Consider the following 27,788-nt stretch of genomic DNA (forward strand, 5'->3'; position numbering starts at 1 on the left):
CTTTCCTCTTTCAACCCTTGGTTTCTTGATACCATAATCTCTTAGCTTTCTTCTTTCCCTCTTAACACCTTGTTGTCTTCTCTTGTCAATGTCTGTGAATTTTGATGTTCTTCAGGGCTCAAGTCCCAGGCACTCTTTGTTCACTCATTTTATGTATTGCTCCTTGGTGATCTCATTATTTCCAGAACTTTAATTATCAGCATATGCCAATACTGTACAAATCGAATTCTAAAACTCACACTGCTCTCCTGAACTCCAGACAAACATAGTCAACTCTCTTACTAGATATTTCAAGGGAGTTACCTGCTAGGTACTTCAGACCTTATGTACTCCAAGCTGAATTCATTGTCAATCTCAAAACCTGCTCTTCCCTCTTTATTATCTATGTCAAGGTGTGAGGGAGTAACTCTGCAGAGTTACTTAAGCCATCAACATGGCTTGTCTCCTTGTTTATGCTGTATATAATGCCAACTTAACAATCCCATTGTCACAAACCTACACTGAACTGTAACTCTCACCTGGCTTACTGCCTATCTTTCATTTGGTCTACCTACTTCTAATCTTGCTCCTTTTCCAGTCCATCTTCCATATTCCTGCTGGAGTAAGTTTTGTTTTTTTTTTAATAAAAATGACTGTCATCTTCTCCTGCTTAAACTCCTCTAGAATTTATTTTGTCTGGAGCATAGAGACTAAATTTTTTCTTTCTTAAAAATCTATCAACAATCTTACTCCCTCTATTGCCAACCTGGTCCCATATCACTTTTTATTGTTTCTAGTTTTTTTTTATTTTTCCATGTTATCTCTTGCAATTGGAATATTCTTCTATACATTTTACTTGGCTATTTCCAATTCATGCTTCAGTGTAACATTTCAACTTAAATGTTACTCACTCTGGGAAGTCTCTGATCATGGAGACTAGCTTGATTTCCCATTCTGTGTTTCCTGAAACATACACTTCTCATGTTGTATTATAATTATACTTTCTTGTTCAATTAAGTTCCTTGAGGACAGCAACTAAGTATATCTTACTCATTGTCTATTTATAACACCCACTACAGCATTTGGCACATTTCTAACACTTGAATTTCTTGAATTAAAACATTACTTCTAAACTTCACGGTAATCCAGCAAGATATGAACATATTACACCTGGGTTAAGCCCCAGGTTATTGCAGGTGAAGAGAAATAGCTGCAGTACTTAGATTCAGTTCCTGGATCTGCCTCTCTCTGTGCAACATTGGCCAAATTACTTAACCTTTATCACTTCCTTCATATTTTAAAAGAGATAATACTGTACATTCCTCATACATTAGGCAAACAGATGAAACAAAATAATACAAAAGTGATTTGGAAGCCAAAGTACTAAACACTCAGAATAAAGTATGTCTAATAGGCTAAGCAGCAAGCAGCTCTGGTTAATAGATTATCAGAAGAACAAAGTTACTCTATTTTGCCTATATTATGCCAAATAATATTTCATCTTAGCTTACATTTTCTACTTAAAGAAATAACTTTGCCAAAGAGGGCTCTCATTTTCTCAAAATTCTTCTAAGAGTGCTACAATTAACCCACACTGAAATGTACCACAGGGTGACCATGGCCAGAACAATCCCAGTTCTGTGTTGTCTTAGCTGACTTACTGGTTCCCTTTCCCACTTTCAAAAATGTTCCACTTTGGAAGATAAATGGTCACCTCAACTAAGTATTTTTCTTTATGACCGGCTTAAGTTCATTTTATACATTCTAACAAATATTGGTCAAAACAAAGACTCACATTTTTATATTTAAATTAAATATAGAAATACCTGAATTTTTATGGTGCTATTTTTAATTTCCTGAAACTTCCGTTTCTGTATAAATCCTTTACTTCTAGCTTGAATAATGATAACACTGCTTCTGATCTGTAAATAAACTTGTCTTTGATGTTTTGCAGACAGAAATGCTCTGTAGTGATTTTGTAAAACCACTGCTGCTTTTCTATATAGTAAAAACTGTTTTCTGGTTTGCCACGTCCTAAAATAATGCTGTAAAGTGATAGCAGCTCTTTTCTGTTGAAGAAATCTTCTCCGATACACAGCCATCTGAAGGAAGAACTGAATTCGTAGGGCAGCACATTTCTGTGTTTCCAGTTTTCTTGTGACCATTCTACGAAAAGCATTTTGAATTGTTACTGCAGCCCTACTTTGAGAATGATACTCTGCTTCCTGTGAACAAGCAAGGCCAGAAGCTTTGTACCACTCTTGAATCATAACACCTTCACTTTGAACAGCTTCATATTGAGTTTTACTTCTGTAACAGCAGAGTGCAGATTGGTTAACAATGGCTGCCATCTTTTCCTCTGATACGATTTTCAATTTTTGTCTAACTTTCACGCCTCTAAAAGCAGCCTGAATAGTTCGTACAGATTTCTGAACTGGTAAAAAGCTTTTTCTTTCTGTTTTTACTCTAACATACAACCTATAATAATTCTGTATAACCACAATTGCAGTTTTCTTTGTTTGATAATCAACTTTGGCCCTGTGCATTCGATAGAATGACTGAATTAGTGTGGCAGCCCGGTGCATATTTTGGATATCCCTTCGTACTTTAAAGCCTCTGTAGTAAGACTGTATACAAATAACTGCTTGGGTACGCACTGCAGTTAGTTTTCTGTATCTTCTTTGAATAGAAACTACTGTTGCTCTAAGGTGGAGATAATGCTTCCTTATTTTAAAGGCTTTACAATGCTTCTGAATAATAATGGCAGCCTGATGCTGTTCCTGAATCTGTTTTTGTATGTTCATGTCCTGAAAACTTGCCTGAACACAAGTTTCTTTCTTAAGTTCATTGTGTTGAAGTGCTTTCTGTTTCTTTTTATTTGCTCTATATTTTTCTTGTATGATTTTTGTAGCCCACTGAAGCTTTTGGTAGAAACAATACTGCCTATACATTCTGTATGTGCTTTGTATTATGATAGCAGCTTTGTGTTTTTCCCTTAAATGTTGTCTTGCTTTCATTCCTTTATATGCAGTCTGAATAACCACAGCAGAATGCCATTGTCTGATATAATTTTCTTTTTGCAATTTTGCAGCTCTATATGTTCGATAATGTTGCTGAATTAGAATTGAAGCCTGTTTCCAAGTCTGAAATGTAACACATGTTCTGTGCATCCTGAAAGTAGCCTGAATGAGAATTGCAGCCCTTTGCATTTCTTGCAACTTCTTCTTTACCATCAGTCTTCTGTAAGATGACTGTATTGTAATGGCTGCCTTTCGTAACTGCAAGAATTGGTGCAATTTATGTTTGGCACAAATGGTGGCTCGATATTTCCTCTGAACAAAAATAGTAGCTTTTTTGAGGGAAATGAATCTTCTCCTCACCAGTAATGATCTAAACCTACTCTGAATAAGGGTTGCAGAGGAATGCATACTCTTCAGATGTCTTCTAGTTTTCACACCCCTGAATGCAGCCTGAAGGATCACAGCAGAACGTCTTTGTCTGAGATAATGCTGCCTCTGCAGTTTTGCAGCTCTGTTTGCTCGGTATTGCTGTTGGATCACAACAGAGGCCTGTTTCAAAGCCTGATATCTCATATGTACTCTGTGCATTCTGAAAGTAGCCTGGATGAAAGTAGCAGCCCTGTGCATCTCTCGCATCTTTTTCCTTATCATCCATCTTCTGTATGATGACTGGATTTTAATAACTGCGTTTTGTACCTGAAGGAACTGTAAGTGATGCTTTGTACAAAGATGTGCCCGATATTTTCTCTGAATCCAAACAGCAGTTTTCTTAAGAGACAGGAATCTTCTTCTCATCATTAGAGTTCTAAATCTCCTCTGAATGAGGGTTGCGGCTACATGCATCATTTTTAAATGTCTTCTAGCTTTGTTTCCCCTAAAAATAGCCTGAATATATATTACAGAATGCCTCAGTTTGTTATACCTTTTAAATTGTATGTTTCTTTCCTTCACTGCCCGGTATCTTTGCTGTATTGTTTTTGTTATTTTCTTTAACTTATTAAAATATGTTTGCTGTTTGTATCTTCTATAGTTTGACTGAATGAGTGTTGCTGCAATCTGCATCTTTCTAAGAGTCCATCTAACTCTTACTCCTCTAAAACTTGCCTGAAGGATTTTAACAGCTTTCAAAATTGTCAGGTACTTTTCACGATGCATTTTACCTTGATAATATGCTCTAAATCTTACTTGAATAACAATAGCTGCTTTTCTCATTGTATGGTAACTTATTCTTGACTGATGCATTTTAAACATGGCTTTAATAAAAGTGGCTGCCCTGTGCATGTGTTGAATGTGTCTTCTAACTCTAATACCTCTATAAACAGACTGGATTTTAATTGCTGTCTTCTTCAAATTAAGATACTCCTGATGCTGACGGTGTGTAATTTTAATACCTCGATACCATCTCTGAATTATAATAGCTGAAGCTCTATAGGTTGCATATTTCTTTTTGGTTTTGTAAGCTCTGTATTTAGACTGTATAGTGACTGCTGCTTTGTTGCAATCCTTTATTCTTTTTCTCACTTTCATACCACGATAAGCTGACTGTAAAGTTACTACAGCTGCTTTTGTTTTCAGATATAAGTGATGCTGTTCTCTTCCAATACTATAAGCCTTATAATACTTTTGAATCAGAAGAGCAGCTTTTTTCATGATTTTCCACTTCTTTTGTTGCACATGCATTCTATAGTATGACTGTATGATGATAGCACATTTATGTTGCCTTTGAAGCTGTCTTCTCAGTGTTTTTCCCTTCCACATTGATTGAAGTATTAGTACCGCATGACGGAGTTCCATATACTCCATACGTTGCTTCCTTCCTGCAGTCCATGCTCTGAAATTTTGCTGGATGACTAATGCTGCTGTTTTAAACAATCTAAACTGCTTCTGGGCCTTGGCCATTCTAAAAGCAGACTGAATCTTCAAGGCAGCTTGATGTTCTCTTCTAATCTGTTTCCGAACCTTCCAGCCATGATAAGCAGACTGGAGGGAAACCACAGCTGCCTTTGTCTTCAAAAAATGTGTTCTTGTATCATGAAGAGTCTTGTATGCCCTGTACCATCTCTGAATCTTTATAATAGATTGAAGCACAGATTGATATTTTACCCTTTTATTATAGCCTCTAAAAGCAGACTGAATTTTAAGAGCAGCTATAGATTGTTGTTTGATTAGCTGACGTACTTTGTAACCTCTGTAAGCTGCTTGTAAGCAAGTAGCTGCTTTTTTGACTTGCAAGAAGTTCTTCCTCTGATTGACCTGTGCTTTGTATGCATGATAGTAATTCTGAATGACAATAATTGCTTTACACATTTTCAGGTAGTACTGCCGAGCCTTTCTCATTCTGAAATAAGACTGCAGTGAAATAACAGCTTTTCTTTGTAACCTCATCTGCTTTCGGACCAGGTATCCTCTAACAAAAGCTTGCAGTTTGATACAAGATTCCCGCATCTGCATATACTCTTCTCTCTTTTGTGTAGTTATTTTTTTGGAACGGTAACATTGCTGGATAAATAGTGCAGCTGCTCTTAAATGCAAATATTGTTTACGTGTTTGTTTCATCTTAACAATTGACTGCAATTTTATTGTAGTATTTTTTAGACTCAAAAATTCCTTTTTAGAAACATAAGCACGATAATATGATTGAATCTTTATAACAGATGTGAGGATGTGAATATACACTTTCCTGGCTTGCATCCCTCTATATGCAGACTGTAGCACAATGACAGCAGAGCGTGTTTTCTGGTAAGATGCTAGAACTTTCCTGGTAAAAATGTAAGCTCGGAAATGAGTCTGAATTATAACAGCTGCTTTCTTCATCTTCTTATATTTCTGTAACTGTTGATGTTTTCTTATGTGTGCCTGCAATTTGATAATAGTCTTCTTAAGGTTTAAAAATCGAACTCTGTCTTGTCTCATTCTCCAGTATGACTGAATAACACAAGCAGCTCTAATTTGTCTACATAAATTATGAGCTTTCAGTCTCCTAAAAGCAGCTTGCAATTGAATGGCTGCAGCTCGTTTCTGCAAATAGTTGGTGCGCTCAATCTTTCCTTTCAGATATGCTTTGTAGTACTTCTGGATAGTTAGTATGGACTCTTTTTTTCTTTTATATAACTTTTGGGCTTGGAAGCACCGAAATCTTTTCTGAATGACAATAACACAAGATCTAATATAAACATATTTCCGTAATTCTTTATGCATTCTATACCATGATTGTATGACAATAGCAGAATTTTCTTCTTTAGCTCGTTTCCTTAAATGCCATTCTCTAAAAGCTCTTTGCAATATTACTGTAGCTTTTACTTGTGATTGCATTTTACGTCGCTTCCATTTTCTGAACATAGATTGGATTATAAGAGATGATGATTTTAGCATTTCATATCTTTGTTGATCTTGTTTTCTTCTTAAATAAGCACGCCAATGCCTCTGAATTGTAACTGTAGCCCAAAGATATCGTTTATAAGATGTAACAGCAATTATCATTCTTATCCTAGATTGCAGGATGATTGAATAATATTTCAATTTCAGAAATCTTTTTCTAGTGGAATATCTTCTCCAATAACCCTGGAAAAGGTAAGAAAGGACACAAAGTTAAATAGGCATAGCTTCCTATATTTAACACTTTTGAAAATACTAATTTTTCTAACATTCTGCTTAAAAATAAACACACTGAATTAGAAAACTAATTATTTTTTGAGAGATATTTGTCCCCTTTGTTTTTAGTTTAGTTTTTACATTGAAATAGCTGTAGCCAATTCAGAAATCTATCCAAATCCTCATATTTATATACTGCATTTGTATTCCAGAGTCATAAGAAACATAAGCAAGTTTATGTTATATTAGAAGCAAAAGAGTCAAAATAAAACTATAGAAATATTCTTTGCTATCTATTGATTCTAAGTAATTTCCTATGAGTTTATTTCTGGGCCTTATATGGTCCCCTTATTTCAATGTTTGTAAGCTACCTTATGATGACTAGAAACTCTTTATGTGAAGGATCCTGCATCATCATATTACAGGCCTGATAATATAAACATAGGAGTTTAGGAATAAATGAACCAGATCACTCTCAGAGTCATTATTTTCATTAAGAATAAAATTACTTCCTTTTCCCAAATTTAGAACTATAAATACATGGCTTAAAAGTAGAATTCTAGCAAGACTTGAGAAATGACAAAACTTTTGTCTTTTGAAAAGCCATGGTTACAATGGTTAACTCAACAATGTGTTGGCTCAACAAAAAGAGCTACAAACTCTCAAGCTAATTCCAGTTGCTGGTATCTAAAATGGTCCCAAGCTAATGGCAGTCAAGTTCTAGATGTTTTAGCAATAAGACCATTCCTTTGTACAAATACTCCAAACACTGCTAAGATTGGGGGTGGCATGGAAAGGTTGTTCTCTACTACATCTTACTTTTTCTCACATATAAGGAGAGTAATATAGGGACTGGGTACCTCATTCTCCTATAGCAGTATTGAGTTTACTTGCAGCTATGACTAGCCTAAGCACACCTATCCATGGGTGAGGAGACTTAAGGAGAACATGCACATCCCTTTTCCTGACCCTTTTCCTATATATTTTATTGCCTTCTTTCTCTACTAAACATTACCAGAGGTTTTGTTTGTACTCTTCAACCTGACAGGAAATGATTGTATACATATTGTTTCTCTTACCAAGAAGAGATGCACAACTAATTAAAATATTTATCCAACAGCAGTCAAACTTATTTGTACAAAAGTATTTTGAAAACAATAAACTCTACATAAAGTAGTTTTAAATTAGGGCAAAGTAAAGCAATAATAGTACTCAGAAATGCAGATATTATTTTTCTTTTGAGCACCTACCCCCAACAGATGTTTCTATGTAAAATCCTCAAACTAAGAAATTGAAGAATGAGTGTGTACTGATTGTTTTATACTTCAATAATCACTTTTTCTAAATTACTATTACCACTCCATTACTGAAATGTTAATCAATGTTGATATATAACATGGAAGATAAGATCATCTCCTCTCCTAACAGTTTTGCTTATTAAAATAACAATTTTTTCACCATTGTCATACAGCTCTTAAAAATAAATAGCTTTTACTAAGGAGCACATTACAAACAATTTTCTCACTTAATTCTCACAAAAATACAGTAAGTTGGCATTCTTTCTTCACTTAAGGAAAGGAACACTAATGTTACAAAACTTTTTGTGAAGTCCCACAGCAAATAAAAAGAATTGATATTAGGACCTAGATTATTACACCAAAATCAAGTGTTCTTTCTACTCTACCACAGATATCTGTCGTAGGTTGATTGCATTAACAGCCGAATTCTTCATCTCTCCCAGTAACTATAACCTGAGCCATACTTTGTTTTTCCACTTACAAAAGAGTTTCTCTGCTTCAGATATGGGCACAGTCATGGAAATAATGCAGTAGAGCAGTGTAACTCAATCTCCAGTTTTCTGGTCAGAGGAGGAAACAAGGCAGCCCTGAGGAACTAGAGGGTACTAGGGAGATGGCAGAGACTGGGGAGCTCAGGAAAGCAATCTGATAATGTTGTTTATGAATTTCTAGGTTCACCACCAAGCTGTGCACAATGTGGATCTCAACCACAGTAGGCTATAGTCTTTAAGAACTGAATAAGATACAGATCACAATCTAGATCTCAGACTGGCTTCTGGGTGTTACATAATGAAACTGATATGATACAAACATCACTGTAAAGGTTTTCAAAAAGGAACTGTCATTGAAGCTATGCCATGGAAGGCTGATGAGAACATATGGCCTCAACCCAATCGAGTGAACTAGCTGCTAAAACTAAAATATCAACATTCTCCATAGTATTTAAACAAAACATAGAGTCTCATAACATACAGAATTCAATTAAAAATTATTTGACATACAACAGAAAAATTTCAACTCGCACAGGAAAAGACAATCAATAGACGCCAGTGATGAGATGACAAAGATACTGGAATTGGAATTAACTGACAACGACTTTAGAGCAGATAAAGTAAAAATGCTACAAGTTGAAACTAATGGAAACATAGAAAGTCGCAGTAAACACATCAAAAATATGAGTAAGAACCAAGTGAGAATAGTAAAACTGAAAAGCACACTAACCAAAATGAAAATACACTGGTATGGTACAATAGCAGAATTGAGATGACAGCCAAGATGGCAAATATCTCAGCTATATGGGTCAATTCTGTTGCAACAAGTCAATTCTGCTATTATAGTACAAAAGCAGCTCCCAAATAACACATAAACAAATAGTTGTAGCCATATTCTAAAAAATTCTATTTATAAAAACACATGGTAGGCCAAATTTGGCTCTGACCATGTCAGCCTCTGACCATGATATGTCAACCTCTGACCATGATAGACCATATTGCAGGTCACAAATGAAACATTATCAAATAGGAAATAATTGAAATCACAGTATGTGCTCTGGTCATAAGGGAATTGAACAAAAAGTCACTAACAGAAAAATAATAGGAAAATCTCCAAACATTTAGAAAGTAAATAACATATTCTGAAACTTTTAATCATAGAAAAAGACTCAAGAGAAATTAAAAACTATTTGAACTGAATGAAAAAAAAATATGATATCAAAATTTGTAGTATGTGGCTAAACCTGTACTTAGAAGAAAATTTATACCATTAGTGGGTTATATTAAAAGTGGAAGGACTCAAATCAGTTACTCAAGGTTATACTTAAAGAAACTGTAGAAAGAAAAGCAAAATTAATCAAAACAAGAAATCATAAAGACTGAGCAGAGACCAATGAAGCCAAAGGGTTGTCCACTGAAAAGATCAAGAGAGTTAAAACTCTAGCAAGACTGACAAAGAAGAAAAGAAAAGATACAAATTATCAATATCAGGACTAAAAAAGGGAATATCACTTCAGGCTACCCAGGCATCAAAAGGACATTAAACACATACTTTGTATATACATATGGTAAATTCAACAACTTGGATGAAATGGATCAATTCTTTGAAAATTAGAAACTGCCAAAACTCATCAAAGATAAATAGTTCTATACAAATTTAAAAAACAGAATCTGGCCAGGTGTAGTAGTTGACACCTGTACTCTTAGCACTTTAGGAGGCCAAGGCGGGAGGATCACTTGAGCCCAGGAGTTCGAGACCAGTCTGGGCAATTTAGTGAGACCCTATCTCCACAAAAAATATAAAAATTAGTTGAGTGTGGTGGTACATGCCTGTCGTCTCAGCTACTTGGGAGGCTGAAGTGGGATGATGGCTTGAGTCTAGAAGATTGAGGCTGCAGTGAGCCATGTTTGCACTACTGCGCTCTGGCCTGGGCGACAGAGTAAGACCCTGTCTCAAAAAAAAAAAAAAAAAAAAGAAAAAGAAAAGAAAATCCAGAGAAGAATAATGTTTGAGATGATGAAAATGCTAATTGTCCTAATGTGATCACTATACAGTATTTGTATCAAAATATCACTATGTGCTTTATGAATATGCACAATTATGTCAAGTAAAAAGAGGAAAAAAAAAATAAAATAGAAATTTCCACTCTAAGATAGTATCACTAGTAAGTTTTTTAAAATGATTAAAGACAAAATAATACCAAATGTCAACAATCTCTTCCAGAAAACATAAAAGAACCCTGAAACTTCCCAACTCATTACACAGATGCAAAACTCTTCAATAAAATACTAGCAAGTGGAATTAATAAAATATCAATGCATATAAAAAAATACATCACTAATATTTGAATTTTATCTTTAGAATATAAGTTCACTGTAAGATTAGAAACCCAATAAATGTTAATATATACATTGAAGTAGAAATGTATTTAATGAAACCCAAATCTATACGTGATAAAACTCTCAGTAAGCTAAGAAACAGAGCCTCCTTCAACCTGATAAAGGGCATCTACAAGAAAACTACAGCCTATATCATACTTAATGTGTGAACAAGGCAAAGATATTGAATCTTACCACACCTATTTAGCATCATACTGGAATTCTTAGCCAATAAAATAAGTGGCGAAAATAAAAAATAGAAAGAGTATTTAGATTGGAAAGAAAGGCAGACAACATGACTGTCTATGTAGAAAATCTCAAATAATCTAAAACAAAAACAAACATAAAAACTTTATAGAAATAAGTGAGTTTTTTTTTTAACAGGATTAATAGTTAACCCTGTTATATGTTAAAGGCTTAACACACAAAGATGAATGTTTATAAAACAGAAATGAGAACTGAAATTAAAAAGCAATATTATTTATAATAGCTTCAAAATAAATAAGATACTGAAGTATGAATCTAACAAAAATCTGATCATGAACAACTCAAAGATCTAAATAATGGAGATATATGTCACCTTTATGAATCAGAATAATCAACATAGTAAAGTTATCAGGGCACCTCAAAATATCTGTAAATGTGATGCAATTTCAATCAAAATTTGACAATATTTTTTGAGGACATAGAAAAACTAACCTAAAACTTAAATGGAAAGACAAAGCAACTAGAAAATTCCAACTCATTTTGAAAAAAGAATAAAATTGGAAGAATCACAATATCCATTAAGGCTTACTCTAAAGCTGCAGTAATCAAGAAACTGTGGTATTAGTGAAGGTATAGACACATGTATTAATGAAACAATACAGTCCAGACAATCAACACACATGTGACCAACTGATTTATGACAAAGGTATAAAGACATTTCAATGTGGAAAGAAGAGTTTTTTACGACAAATAGTGTCGGAATAATTGGACATGTATATATTAAAAGAGTGAACATTGACCTAACCCTTACCTTAGATGAGAACTAACTCAAAATACATCATAGGTCAAAATTTAGAATGAAAAATTATAAAACTTTTAGAGTACTATGCTAAAAGCATAATCCATAAAAGAAGAAAAGTGATAATTGGATTCCATCAAAATGAAATACTTCTGCTGAACAAAAATCCCTGTTACGAGAATAAAAAGACAAACTGCAGATTGGGAGAAATCATGTGCAAATCACTAACAAAGAAGGAGGATTTACTTACGAGATATCCAGATTTCACCTACTGCCACAGTGCGAGGCTCAAAGATAGACAAATGGACCGACTGAATAGAAAGAAATACTAGAATCACACATATAAGAATAGTTGATGTCTACTACACAAATAGAACAGGGTAGAGAACCCAGAAATAAATAAAGCCACATATCTAAAACCACCTGACCTTTGACATAGTTGACAATTACAAACAATGGGGAAAGGATATGCTATTCAATAAATTGTCAGTGCAGAAGATTAAAATTGGACCCCTTCCTTTCACCACATACAAAAAATTAACTGAAGATGGATTAAGGACTTAAATGTAAGACCCAAACCAATAAAAACCCTAGAAGAAAACCTAGGAAATGCCACTCCGGATATCAGCCTTGGGAAAGAATTTATAACAAAGTCCCCAAAAGCAATTGCAACAAAAACAATAATTGACAAATGGGACCTAATTAAAGAGCTTCTGCACAGCAAAATAAACTATCAACAGAATAAACAGACAACCTACAGAACGGGAGAAAATATTTGTGAACAATGTATCTAACAAAGGTCTAATATTCAGCATCTATAAGGAACTTAATTCAAAAAACATATAATCCCACTAAAAAATGGGCAAAGGACATGGACCCTTCTCAAAGGAAGACACACATACGGCCAACAAATCTATGAAAAAATGCCTATCATCACTAAACATCAGGAAAATGCAAATCAGAACCACAGAGAGATACCATCTCACCCATCAAGACGGCTGTTATTAAAAAGTCAAAAAACAGATGCTGGCAAGGTTACAGAGAAAAGAGAACACTTATATACTGCTGGCGGACATGGAAATTAGTTCAGCTACTGTGAAAATCAATTTGGAGATTTCTCAAAGAACTTAAAAGAGAACTTCCATTTGATCCAGCAAACCCACTACTGGGTATATACCCAAAGGAAAAGAAATCATTCTACCAAAAAGATACATGGATCCATATGTTCATCATAGAGCTATTCACAATAGCAAAGACATGGAATCAACCAAGATGCCCATCAACAGTGGACTGGATAAAGAAAATGTGGTACATACACACTATGGAGACATACATGCGGCCAAAAATCATATGAAAAAAGGTCAACATCACTGATGATTAGAGAAATGCAAATCAAAACCACAATAAGATACCATCTCACACCAATCATAACGGCTATTACTAAAAAGTGAAAAAGTCAGATGCTGGCGAGGTTGTAGAGAAAAAGGAATGCTTATACACTGTTGGTGGGAGTGTAAATTAGCTCAGCCATTGTGGAAGACAGTGTGGTGATTCCTCAAAGCCCTAAAAACAGAAATACTATTCAACCCAGCAATCCCATTAATGGGTATTTACCCAAAGGAATATAAATTGTTCAATCATAAAGAAACACGCATGATGTTCACTGCAGCAATATTCACAATAGCAAAGACATGGAATCAACCTAACTGTCCATCAATGACAGACTGGATAAAGAAAATGTGGCACATACACAACCATGGAATACTATGCAGCCATAAGAAAGAATGAAATCATGCCCTTTGCAGGGACATGGATGGAGCTGGAGGTCATTATCCTTAGCAAACTAACATGGGAACAGAAAACCAAATACTGCAAGTTCTCACTTATAAGTGGGAGGTAAACAATGAAAAAACATGGACACATAGAGGGAAACACACACTGGGGCCTATTGGAGGGTGAAGGGTGGGAGGAGGGAAAGAATCAGGAAAAATAATGAATGGGTACTAGGCTTAATACTTGGGTGACAAAAATAATCTGTACAACAAACCCCCATGACACAAGTCTACCTATATAACTGTGAAAAAAAAATAAATTGGACCCCCCAAATCACTAAGCTTAAAGAAAAACTCAAGCTGGAAACTGTTTAAGGCAAACCTGTCTCCCATTCTATTCAGCTATCCCTGTGCTCACTGAGGTAAATGCATATCTGATGCCTCCTTTAGAAAGGCTAATCAGAAATTCGAAAGAATACAACTGTTTGTCTCTCACCTATCTGACCTGGAAGCCCTCTCCCTGCTTCGGATCTTCCTGCATTTGTTTCAAGTTATCCTGACTTTCCAGACTAGACCAATGTACTTCTTACATATATTGATTGATGTCTCATGTCTCCCTAAAATGTGTAAAACCACGCTGTGCCCCGATCACCTTGGGCACATGTCAGGACTTCCTGATGCAGTGCAATGGGTGTACATCCTCAACTTTGGCAAAATAAACTTTCTAAATTAGCTGAAATCTGACTCAAATTTTGGAGTTCATATAACAAACCTGTACATGTACCCCTAAACCTAAAATAAATGGTAATTTTCAAAAAAAGGAAATGTAGCACATAAGCACCATGGAATACTATGCAGCCATAAAAAAAAAAAGAAAAAAAAAAAAGAAATTATGTCCTTTGCAGTAATGTGCATGCAGCTGGAGGCCATTATCCTAAGTGAAGTAACACAGGAACAGAAAACCAAATATCACATATTCTCACTTATAAGTGGGAGCTAAACACTGAATACACATGGACACAAAGATGGGAAAAACAGACACTGGGACTGCTTGATGAGGGCGAGTCAGACGGAGTATGGGTTGGAAGACTATCAGGTACTATGTTGAATACCTGGGTGACAGGATCATTTGCACACTAAGGCCTAGTGACACACAATTTACCCATGTAACCTCTCTGCTCACATATCCCCAGAATCTAAAATAGAAGTAGAAGAAACAAAAAAAGAATACATAATGTATACTGAAGGTACCATGGCAACAGGGCAAGGATGGTAATTTCCGTAAAACATGTTGAAACAACTGCATATCCATATATTTTTTAAATGTCTTCTAAAACAAATCATCTAAAAATTAATTTTAGGTGAGATCAAAATGAGGAAAACAAAACATTCATGCTTATAGAGTATAACGTAGGCATACATCTACAAGGCCTTAAGATAAAGAAGATCAAGAAAACACTCCTTAAATAGTACACAAAAAACACTAACCATAAACGAAAAACAAGAAATTTCATTAGTAAGATATAAAACAGTAAGTTATAGCTTGGGAGAAGATACAACACACATATGAAATAAAGGCCTAATAACGATCATAGTATAAAGCCCTTTTATAAATTCACAAGAAGGCAAACAAACTAAAACAGTTTTAAAAGATGCTCATAATAATACTTCACAAAAGATTTCCAAAATGGAAAAGTTGTTCAACATCATTAATGAAGAAAAATCAAATTAAAACTACTCTGAATACTACTACATAATCACCAGAATGGCTAAAATTAAAAAGACAATTTCCAAATGTTCATGTAGACATGGAGTCATGTGAATGGTCATAAACACCTGGTGGGTTTTAAATCTTTGCAAGTACTTTAAACAACTCTTGGGCAGTGTCCACTAAAGTTGAAATACCTATAGGCATATCTCAAAGATATAGCAGGTGCAGTTCCAGACCACCACAATAAAGCAAATATTACAATAAAGTGAGTCACACAAATTTTTTGGTTTCCCAATACATATTGAAGTCATCTTTACACTATACTGCAGTCTATTAAGTGTGCAAAAGCATTATGTCTAAAAAACTACAATGTACATATCTAAATTTTAAAATACTAAATTGCTAAAAAATGCTAAGAACCATGTGAGCCTTCAGCAAATTGTAATCTTTCTGCTAGTGGAGGGTCTTACCTTAATGTTGATGGTTGCTGACTAATCAGAATGGTAGTTGTTGAAGATGGCTTTGGCAATTTTTTAAAAAATAAGACAACAATGAAGTTTGCTGCATTGATTGACTCCTTATTCAGAAAAGACAGCTCCATAGTATGCAATGCCACTTATTAGCATTTTACCCAGAGTAGAGATTCTTTTAAAATTGGGGTCAATCCTCCCAAAGCCTGCTGCTGCTTTATCAACTAAATTTATACACTGTTTTAAGTTTTACAAAAAGTAGATTTTTTTTTTTTGTTGTTAACGGTTAGGGTCTCACTGTGTCACCCAGGCTGGAGTGCAGTGGTGCAATTATGGCTCACTGCTGCCTTGAACTTCCAGGCTCAAGGGATCCTCCCACCTCAGCCTCCTGAGTGAGTAGCTGGGACTATGGGTGTGTGCCGCCACACTTGGCTAGTTATTTTATTTATTTTTTTAATTTTTTGAGACGGAGTCTCGCTCTGTCTCCCAGGCTGAAGTACAATGATGTGATCTTGACTCACTGCAACTCCTGCCTCTCAGGTTCAAGTGATTCTCCTGTCTCAGCCTCCCAAGTAGCTGGGATTACAGGCATGCACCCCCATGCCTGGCTAATTTCTGTATTTTTAGTGGAGATGGGGTTTCTCCATGTTGGCCAGGCTGGTCTCAAACTCCTTACCTCACATGATCTGTCTGTCTCAGCCAAAGTGCTTGGGATTACAGGCATGAGCCATCATGCCCAGCTTATTTTTATTTTTAAATGGGGTCTCACTTTGTTGCCCAGGCTGATCTCGAACTCTTAGCCTCAAGCCATCCTCCCACCTTAGCCTCCCAAGTTGTTGAGATTATAGGAATGAGCTACCACATTTGGCTACCAGGAGTAGATCCCATTTCAAGAAACCACTTTGTTTGCTCATCTGTAAGAAGCAACTCCTCATCTGTTCAACTTATATCATGAGATTGCTGCAATTCAGCACACCTTCAGTCACCACTTCTAATTCTAGTTCTCTTGCTATTTCTACCACATCCACAATTACTTCCTCCAATGAAACCTTTAACCAATCAAAGTCACCCACGAAAGTTGGCTGGAATCAACTTGTTCCAAACTCCTGTTAATGTTGATATTTTGACCTCCTCCTATGAATCATGAATGTTTTTGATGGCACCTAAAATGATGAATCCTTTCCAGAAGGTTTTCAATTAACTTTACCCAGATCCATCAAAGGAATCACTATACATTGCAGCCATAGCCTTACAAAAATGTGTTTCTTAAATAATACGACTTAAAACTCAAATTAATTTTTATCCATGGACTGCAGAATAGATGCTGTTTTAGCGGGCATGAAAACAACATTCCTCTCCTTGTCCATGTCCATGACCAGGGGCACTGTCAATGAACAGTAATATTTTAAAAGGAATCTTCTTTTCTGTGTAGTAGGTCTCAACCATTGACTTAGAATATTCAGTAAACCCTGCTATAAACAAATGTACGTCATCCAGACTTTGTTGTTCCATTTATAGTGTACAGTCAGAGTATATTTAGCATAATTCTTAAGGATCCTAGGATTTTCAGAAGGATAAATAAGCATTGGCTTCAACTTAAAGCCACCAGTTGCATTAGCCCCTAACAAGAGAGTAAATTTCTCCTTTGAATCTTTGAAGCTAGAAATTGATTTCCCCTTTCTAGATGCAAAAGTCTTAGATGGCATCTTCTTTTCATAGAAGTCTGTTTTGTCTTCTGAAAACTTTTGTTTAGTGTAGCCACTCTTATTAATGATCTTAGCTTGATCCTCTGAATAACTTGCTGCAGCTTCTACATCAGCACTTGCTGCTTTACCTTGCACTTTTATGTTATGGGAACAGCTTATTTCCTTAAACCTCATGAACCATTCTCTGCTAACTTCAAAATTTTTGCAGGTTCCTTACTTCTGTCAGCCTTTGTAGAACTGAATAGAGTTTGGGCCTTCTCTGGATTAGGCTTTGGCTTATGGGAATGTTGTGGTTGGTTTCATCTTCTATCTAGACCACTCACACTTCCTATCAAAGATCATTAATCTCAGATTACCATAATAGATGTAGTACTAATGAAAAAGTTGGAAATATTGTGAGAATTACCAAAATATGACACAAACATAAAGTGAGCATATCCTGTTGGAAAAAATGTTGACAGACTTACTTAACACAGGGTTGCCACAAACCTTCAATTCATAAAACACTCAATAGCTGCAAAGCACAATAATGCAAAGAGCAATAAAACAAGGTATGCCTATATGCCTTAAGAACAATTGCACTCCTAGTACAATTGAAGAGACTGAACACATTTCACACCAAAAGACATGTTCATAATACCTTTAATCATAATCACTCAAAACTGAAAAGCCAAATGTTCATCAAAAATAGAGCAGATTAAGTATAGTGTAGAATACGAAATAAAAAAATTAAACCATGGCTATACTCAACAACGCTGATAAATCTCAAAAAATGTAATAATATCACATCAAAGAATTTATATGGTTTGAACTCATCTGTAACAATTCAAAAAGTAAGCGAAACTAAATTATTATGTTTAAAGAAAACACTTAGGAAAATGGTATGATTAGCATAATGGTTAGCTTGAGCTGGGATGGGAGAGTTAATTGAAAAATGCCTTTTGCTACACTGGCAATATTCCATTTCTTGATCTAGGTGGTTTTACATTGGTATACATTTTGTGAAAAATCATTAGGCTCTATATTTTTATTTGGGGTAATTTTCTATGTGTAATATTTTACATTTAAAAAAAGGTTTAAAAAGACAACTATTTAAGTCAGAGAACCCCTCATTTATCAATAATGGTAGCCAGACACAAAAACTTTCAAATTTATAAATCAGATACATTGATGGGGTGAAGCTTCAATGGCATTTATAAATAGTAAATTTAAATAATGCACATCTCTCATGTTATAAAATATAATTTAATATAAAAAAACTAATTTACATAGTTGTGAAGACCATATTATCTAAACTTAATATTAAATATTTTTTCCTAAAAAGAAAAATAATATAGGTATTCTACAGAATAATTATAAGCACTATTTCCGTTACATGCCAACTAAGTGGATTAGAGAGAAAAATGTGTACAGTTGTTCCAAAGAGAAGTTTCCAGGACTCATAGCAAAGATAAAAAAGGACCTGGTTGGTTATGTGGATATACAAAGTAGAATGGTTGAGTATGCCAGCATGTCCCATAGAGTAGAAGACGCAACAAAGAAGACAGCAAGAGGTACGGAATTAGAATGTTTGCTTTCTCAGAGCAAATGCATTTCAATTATGTTTCAGCCTTCTGCTGAGCACCATAACGAGCTTTTGGGTAGTAAATATTTGTTAAATTAAGTATTAGATAAAGAATTCTAAAATATAATCATTGAAAACTTCATCACATTTTGCCTTCTTAAAAAAATCATGAAAAGTTTTTAAATTAAAAAATTAGTCCAGGATACTGTACCTGAATAAGTGATGCTGCTTTATTTTGAACTTTTTCCAGCTTTTCCTTTTTTAATATTAATAATTTTCTCTGTGCTAAGACTCTTCGCCAGTATTTCTGAATGATGAGTGCCGCATTAACTCTTTTTCTCAATCTTTGTTTTGCTAGAAAATTGATTACAGCTGATTGAATAATTCTTGCAGCTTTATCTCTCTCCTAAAATAAAAAGTCAGCAAATGTAAATTAAACACTCGCTTAAGACCTTAAATTATTCTTTGTAAGATAATCATATGTTAAACACCAATTAAATTGATCCTGGAAATACAACACCCCCACGCTTCTTGTGTTCATCTTTGGAGTACTGATAATTCCAGGCATGTCGAAAGGGCTGATAGGTGGGCTTGCAGATATGTTTGTATGATGAAACAAAGATTCCTAAGAAATAGTCTAAGATAAAGATCAGACATGTTTAATCTATCACAGATCCTCAGTAATCAAGATAAAGGCTATTTGAAGTGTAATGTGGTATGTTTCTCAGATTTGGGTCCACTAAATTCAGGACTGACTTTTAGGAAAGGGGTGGATTGTATGAAAAAAAAATGTGTTAGAGAATTGTAACAATTTCAACAAAGCAAAACACTAAAGGGGAGAAACAAAATACCTCCTCCTTTAGCATAGAATATATTGTGGTCTTAGGCCACACAAGCTCAAGAAAAAGAGTATAGTTTGGGTTATGAAAAGTGGTATCTGAGATGCCCAACACTCGTGGTCAAAGAGGAGCCAGCTCCCTAGTTATGTTAGAGAACAATACCCCCCATATCTCATTTGTTACTTCTGATAATAAATTGCTGTAAATAATAACATATTCTGTGTCCAGCACCATTCTGAACACTTCACAAATAATCCATTTAAATCTCACAACCACCACCCTAAGAAAAAATGAGCAAATACTACTCTTATGATCAGTAGAAAACTGAGGCAATGAGGTTAAGTAGCTTGTTAGTTTATTGGCATTATAGCCAGGATATGAACCAGGCAGTTTGGCTTTAAAGTAACTTTGCTATACTGTTCAACACTAGATTTCTCAATTTACGTCACTGGAATCGGAGACTAGAAAATGAACTATTTCCTCTGGTGGGAAGGAATAACTTATGGCAGAGATGTTTGGCAGCTATTTGTGTTGCTGTCTGGGACAGTCCACCATGCAAGGGTAGGCTCTACACAGAGATGAGCTATAATTCCAATTATTAATTAATAACAATCAGTGGATGGTATCTGTGCATGAAAATTATACAATAGGGGAAACAACTATGGAAATAATAAAATTGTTATTTTTACATATAAAAAAGGTGACCAATAGATTGAAACATAAATATGAAGGAATGGTAAGGGCTATATATTGGATCATTCCTCTGGGGAGAAAGAGTAGACAATTATAAAATCAGGCTAAGGGAATTATGTGTTTAACAAGTTGATTAAGTCATCTAACACCATTGTCAATGCCCTTCTGAAACCTATGGCCTTTAGGGATGTAGAGGCTCAAGTTAAAAGCACATCCCTATTAGAGTAAATAAATAAATACATAAATCAATAAAATTTTCAAATGTTGCAGTTCAGAAGTATATTGCATTTGAGTCAAAAGTTGTAAGAGTCAGGGCATTCATGGACAAAAAAGCTAAAGTAAATTGTAACTTATCTCAGTTTTTAGATCATCTCTATAGAACTAAAGTACAACCTTACATGCCATTAGAGAAGTTAAAGACGGAAAGTAAATAAATTAGAAGAGGCAAATATATTACCAAATTTAGCAAGTATTTGAAAATTACATATACTGATGATAAAAGTTTCCATGCCTGTCGTCATTGACCCTTTTTAATCAGACTGTTGTTGAGTCAGCCAGGTACCAGCTTATTTCTTTCATCTTGCCTTATAGATATAGGGCCAAATTCTAGGACTTCTTTTGCTTTGGAGTTTATGGCTATTTGTTGACAGGAAGAACTGAGAGCTGTAATGTACCAGGGGATGCTTCAATAATTCATCAGGTAATTTTAGTTACTTGTCAAAGTTTCTTTGTCACTGTAAAAGTTTCAGCCACTTCATTATTAATAGATTCATATGAATTATAACATAAAAGCAAAATATAAAACCTGAAAAATAGCTATCTCAAGTTAATATGTTTAGTAGCTTGTAATAACATAGGAAGCCTGCTGCTTAATGTTCTAAATAGAAAATGGAAAGATATAATTGGATGTGAGGTAATTGTATAAAAGAGGGAGTATGGTCACCAAGAGAAAGGAGAGAAGCAGTGGTCTGACTGGGTACAAGAAGTTTAACCATTAAGTATAGAAATTTCTCTTAATTTAGTCCTTCAAAAAATGGAAACTTCTACTATTTGCATTAAGGAAATAAATCAAGAAAAGGGTTCTCACCAGCAAAAAGTTAAGAAAATTCTACAGTTAATATCAGACTAAGACCAGGTGCAGTAGCTCATGCATGTAATCCCAGCACTGTGGGAGACAGAGTCAGGCAGATCACTTGAGGCCAGGAGTTTGAGACTACCTAGGCAATGCGGTGAAATCCTGTCTCTACAAAAAATACAAAAACTAGCCGGGCGTGGTGGCATGCACCTATAATCCCAACTACTCAGGAGGCTGTGGCACAAGAATGGCTTGAACCCAAGAGGCAAAATCTGAAGTGAGCAAGATCGCACTATTGCACTCCTGCCTGGGTGACAGAGTGAGACCTTGTCTCCAAAAGAAAAAAAAATCTGATTAATATAAGGCTATCTTAAGCAGAAAATAAAAGCAGAATACATATATATCTATCTCATGTAATTCTAAAACTCTCATTTAATGCAATATACAATGGATGAATCAAATAGCTTGAGGACTGGTCAGGGGAGACACTTTCCTGAACTCTTCCAATACCTGTGGAAGTATTGGAAGCTTCTAGGGGAATTGCTTTAGGAAAGTTTTCAGGAAGTTATTCTCCAAGTGATATGTAGGCAGAGAGGCAGATCCTGAGTTTAGGGGCACTATAGGGCACAGGGCATGTATAGTAGCAGAAAAGACCATTTGTGAGTATTAAGACCCTGCCTATTTCCCAAACTTTACTTTGGGAGTTTGAGTAGGGGAAAAGAAAATTATTTCAATTAGTCTTATTTCCAAGTCTGGTGTGATATGAAAAAAAACATATATTGTGTTTAAAAGTTGTCAAAATTTAGCTGTTTTACACAGCTACCAAGAACTTTATCATAGATGCATTATATTTCAAAGTTGAGAAGGAATATTGGGTGGAATGTATTTCTGAAATATTTATGATAAATGTTACTAGGCATGGATACTTGTTTTGTTTTTTTTTTTTCCCAAATAAATAAATACAATATTAGTTAGTAGATGGAATCGGGAGATGAAAAGATTGAAATAGTTTGTTCAACTTGATCAAGGAGATCATTTTTTAGATTATTAAAAATAACAATTTTCTCAGAACTTACGAAAAAAATGTTTTACATTAATGAAATTTTTGTACTATTGGGGTCACAAAGGGAAACAACAAATAACACCTCTATTTTCATGCCCAGAACCTAACATTTTGAAAAATTAATAGCAGAAACCAAAATACCAGTTTTAAAACTAATAAAGGATAAAGTAGGAGACAGCTTCATGGCAAACAAACTAAGCTTACTAGTTAAATCACAAAATCAGACACTTGATGCTCAGGCCCAGGCAGCACTAGTTGAGGTCAAGCTTCACACGGCACCAATTAAAAAATTAATGGAAAGCTCCTGCTCCCTAGAGGCAGGTTAGATTCCAACAGGAGGAAAGGAAGAACTGAGTTAAGCATCCCTATGTATTCCTCACAAATTTAAAAAGCAGATTAAGTTATTCCTCTTCCCTTCTTGGAACAGACTAAGTAAAGGGGTGGACAGAGACTGGAAGATATATCAAATGAAGAGAACATTAGCAATTAGGGAGAAATACTCATACCTTCCCAACCCAAAATACATATACACAATTCATTAAATTTATCTTAATAATGCCATACATCTGTAAAATGTAAAATCACATGAAAAATCAATCAACTGATATCTTAAAAAGTAGAATTCACACTACAGTGGTTTCATATTCTAGGAGTACCTGATGGCGTTTGAGATCTGTTTTTAGTTTATATTTTCTCCACGTTGTTTGTATGAGTCGAGCAGCTCTTATTTCTTTACGAAGATCCAAAAGCCTTGCACAAAGAAATGACAAATAGGTAATAACCACCTAAAAAAAACCCACAGAAGATAAAAACAGAATATCAACAGAGAATACAGTACTTACTATCATCTTCTGAGACTTTTATTATTGAATTAATAATTAAGAAACTCTTCTTTTCCTTACCTTTTCATCTGGAATTGTATTTGACATATCTGAATGATTAATCATAGCAGGTATTCCACCAAGGTCTCTAACTGCAGACCTAATCAATTGAAAATTTTTCTTTTCATTTTCTAGGAGCTCTTTGTATAGTTCTGAAGTATTTTCTATTATGCAGGAGGAAAGGAGAAATTAGACAGTTGTAGGTTCAAATCAGACATGGCAAAGAATTGGAAAAGTAACAAAAAGGGACTAACCATGATCAAATGCTTTAAGAGACATATCCAGAGAACTGTCATCAGATTCAGATGATGAATTTAATACCACTGAACCAGTTTGCGTACATTCCACAGTTTGAGTAGTACGCTGACATATAGCATCAAATGGCACATAGCAAGGATGGTAATGGTGGATCAGGTAACATAACACACGGCCGTCTGAGAAAGACACTGTAAAATTCTCCACCTGATTGAAAATGCCAGAAAAACAATTAACTGCATTTAGAAAGTAATATAGACACAATGGTTTGCAGAATACCTGTGAATGGTAGAGGCAGGGACTGGAGTGACAAACCTACACGGCACGTAATGGCAAGGTTGACTGTTAACCTCTAAAGTTTAAAAGAAAGGAATAAAACAGAGTCTCCCCTAGAACCTTATGTGAGATCATGGCACATCCAACACGTTGATTTCAGACTTCTAACCTCTGGAACTGTGAGAGAGTAAATTTCTACCTTAAGCCACCTAGTTTGTAGTAATTTGCTATGGTAGTCTTAGGAAACTACAACAACAAGCAATGAGAGTGAATTCTCATTATTTGTGAAAACTAAATTGTGAATACTGAACCATTGCACAGAGGAGAAATACAAGGTTAGTGTCCTGTGAGCCTCTGGTTATAAAGTTTATCAACCAATCCACACATAACCTTGTTTTACATGTGTTTCTGATCCAATAACACTAACTCATGGCCAACAGCATTATAATTCATGCCTGTATTAAAATTAGTTAACGCATATATTTTCTGTATATGGCACATCACAGTCTTCTCCTAAGAACACTAGACAGGGCTTCATTACTACAGTTGAAGGCCATTTTAAACAGGGAACTCACCAACAAAAAGCACAAAAATGCAAAAAAGCACAATGCTAAATAGGTCCTGAAAAGATGCTTTTTTACAGTATAAGAGCTGAAACAAAAAGACAGAGCACCACCTTGTTTGACATCAGCTAGCAACGAGTGACTAGGCATTCACACATGTCAATGAATGACCACAAAATACTGCAACTACTAATTTTGGCATTAAAAAGAAATTTTAGCTAGTATGCAAATTCCAAATATGGAATTAATATTGATGATCAGCTTTGTCTCTCTAGTATTCAGTTAAAACATAGAAGATTATCCATATGTTTAACAATTTTTCTACTAATAACTTCTTGGTATAACCATATTGCAAGGTTTACCATATTGAGTTACACATATCCTGTATCACTGTTCCTGTCTTATGTTTGTTACCAGATAGTTTATCCATGTGTTTAGGGGAATTTTTTTTTATATATTTACACTAAGAAGTATACTTCATACAGAAATATAGTGTCAACCTAACACATGATTATAGAGAGACTCAAATTTTGTTCTTCTTCTTCTATCTAGTGGTAAGTTCTTAGTTGTCCCTTTCTGCATGTGGGCTTATTTGAATTGACCTTTATAATAATGATACGATCCTTTTATGTGCCAGTTCTACACAAGCATCTTCTACTAAGACTTCCATCTAGGGCGTATTTTTCTTTTCTTAGTGATAAAATTATCATGTATCATACAATTGGTGACAGATTAGATGAAATACGATGAAATAAGGTATATGATAATACATTCACTCATTTGAGGGAGAGTTTGCTTACACAGATGAATTAAGAAAGTCAAGAAAAGACTTTATGAATTAAGTTTAAGTGACTTTCATCAAAATTTATTAAAATATATTGGGTTAAAACAAAAACAAAGAAACTTACCTTTTTATTATAGAAGGCACAAACAGCATTTACCCAATCCATCAATAACTTTATGTTTTCACTATATTGTTCAAAAGAACCACTATCCCTTTTGCCTTTTTTCTTATTAATAAGAGCATCAGAATGGCATGATAGTAGAGATATTGTTTTCTTTATACTCTTTGTGTGTTTTAGAAAGGCAATTTCTTCCTTTAATTGATCTAAGTTAAGGGAAATATCCACCTAAAACAAACATAAAAAAAGATAAATACTGTCATATTTTCCATATATTATTTTTAACCCACAGAAATCAAAGTAATTGTCTTCTACTTAGAGAAACTGTAGAAGATTTTTTAAACCAGAAAGTTAAAAAAATCAAAGAAAATAAAGTGGCTGAAATGGATATTTTAGTACAAAACAGTCATTTTTTTTTCTCCCAAAGGCAAACACCATCTACACTGAAGTGATAACATGTTCAGTGGTTAAGAACATGGGATTTGGGGCCACATGGGATTTATCAATGATGTAAACTGTAGTTTCAGTTTCCTCACCGGAGAGGTAGACATAACACCTACTTTGCAGGTGTGGTGAAGATTAGATTGAAATATATATATATATAGCGTTTATCAGTTACTGGGGCAAAATAAACCTTATTAAATGATGGTTGTTGTTATTCTTTATTAGATTCAAATTGTTTTTACAAATCAGTAATCAAAAATTGATAAGAAGTACAAGATGTACTAAATGTATAATACCTGAAAAGCAAATGCTATTTTCCAAAGCAACCTGAGAGTTTTTTCTCTGTGCCTATCCACAATATCCTTAGATAGAATTGTATTTCCTATAAAAGAAAAGGTTGTCCATTAGCACAATGTACACACATATCAATATTCAGTGAGAAGAATAAGTTTTAACTCTACTCAGTTTTTACCATGCTCATCACTTAATTCAATTCCTCGTGATTTAAGAACTTGAAGAACAATGTCAACATTGTGCATCTTTTGAAGACGACTTATTGCCGGAATCCTGAGTTTCTTTGAGAGATTCCAGTTCTGTGTGAGAAGTTCCATGGTTCGCCTGGCAGTAATAAAATATTCAGATGAAATTATTATAAAAACATATATGAAAAAATCATTCATTGAAATATAGTTATTTCCCACATAAACCCCAACAGTTACAGGGCTTTATGACCAGAAAGACTTCAAAATACTATCTCAAAACTCTGTTGCCCCATAGTTGGCAAGTAGGTTCTTATTTTAAGTTTGGGATTGAAGTGTGTGAACAGATGATAAGAAAATAAGACATACACAGACAAATGTACACATGAACAAAATAATAGGGCTCTACAGAGAAGAGAAAGAAGAAAGGAAAGGAAAGAGAGGAGAGGGATGTAGAGCAGAGAGGAAGCACATTTATTGGGATGTACTATATTCTACATGTCAAGCAAGTGCTTTATTTTCTTATTTTAGTTATCATGGTAAAGCCCACAATTAGTTATTGTTAGATGAAGAAACTAAGGCCCATAGAGCTTAAATGAATTGCCGATGGTCATAGAGCTGGCAATGGCAAAACTAAGATGAGGACTAAAATCCCATTTTACTAGTTTCCACAGTAATTCCTTCATATATACACATATATTGTATCTGTATATATATTATATGTGTATATATATGTATATATAGATATATATTATATATGTGTGTGTATGTATACACACACACACACACCCACACATCCACAAATATTTGAGTATCTACCTAACAAAGACAGAAAAAGCAAGCCCCAACTGATTTCTGTCTGCAACAAAAAGCTGGTTGAATTACTTACACAACCAAAGTCTCTAAAGGCTAGAAAGAGACTTAAGATAATTCTAGGCCAACCATTCAATCAATTGTAGACCAACCCATCACCCATGGCATTAATAGAGTAACCATCCCAAAGCATTCTCAAGTGACTTCAAAGATCTATAAACAGTCATTTTTCTGACACTTAACAAAATAGAAATTTGGTTACTCAAGATCAATCTCTTAACTACTTAGAATTCCTAACCGACTAAACAACATCAACATCCAACAGTGCTAAATCCTCAGTAACTCCTACAAAAGCATAAAAATGGGCTTTCTGGCCAGTCACAGTGGCTCATGCATTTACTCCCAGCACTTTGGGGCACCGAGGCGGGTGGATCACCTAACAGGAGTTCAAGACCAGCCCGGCAAACATGGTGAAACTCTGTCTCCACTAAAAATACAAAAATTAAATAGGCATGGTT

At 34.7% G+C, this 27,788-nt stretch overlaps 1 protein-coding gene across 4 annotated transcripts in view; it reads right to left on the bottom strand.

The window, feature by feature from the left end:
* The window catches only part of ASPM (assembly factor for spindle microtubules), a 64,911-nt gene that overhangs the window by 17,240 nt on the left and 19,883 nt on the right, over positions 1 to 27,788 (bottom strand). For 2 of the 4 annotated variants that reach the window (XM_005540311.4, XM_045394413.2), the window contains exons 11-18: positions 26,451 to 26,596; positions 26,275 to 26,360; positions 25,541 to 25,762; positions 23,793 to 24,000; positions 23,560 to 23,702; positions 23,314 to 23,442; positions 19,199 to 19,393; positions 1,806 to 6,560 (exon numbers count right to left, since the gene is read on the bottom strand). In XM_005540311.4, the coding sequence (XP_005540368.3) occupies positions 1,806 to 6,560; positions 19,199 to 19,393; positions 23,314 to 23,442; positions 23,560 to 23,702; positions 23,793 to 24,000; positions 25,541 to 25,762; positions 26,275 to 26,360; positions 26,451 to 26,596 (5,884 nt within the window). Of the gene's footprint in view, positions 1 to 1,805; positions 6,561 to 19,198; positions 19,394 to 23,313; positions 23,443 to 23,559; positions 23,703 to 23,792; positions 24,001 to 25,540; positions 25,763 to 26,274; positions 26,361 to 26,450; positions 26,597 to 27,788 lie in introns of those variants that run through there. The other 2 variants (XR_012430961.1, XM_074031603.1) reach the window with 2 other exon arrangements.

This window comes from Macaca fascicularis, chromosome 1, assembly GCF_037993035.2.
Source record: "Macaca fascicularis isolate 582-1 chromosome 1, T2T-MFA8v1.1".
NCBI lineage: Eukaryota > Metazoa > Chordata > Mammalia > Primates > Cercopithecidae > Macaca > Macaca fascicularis.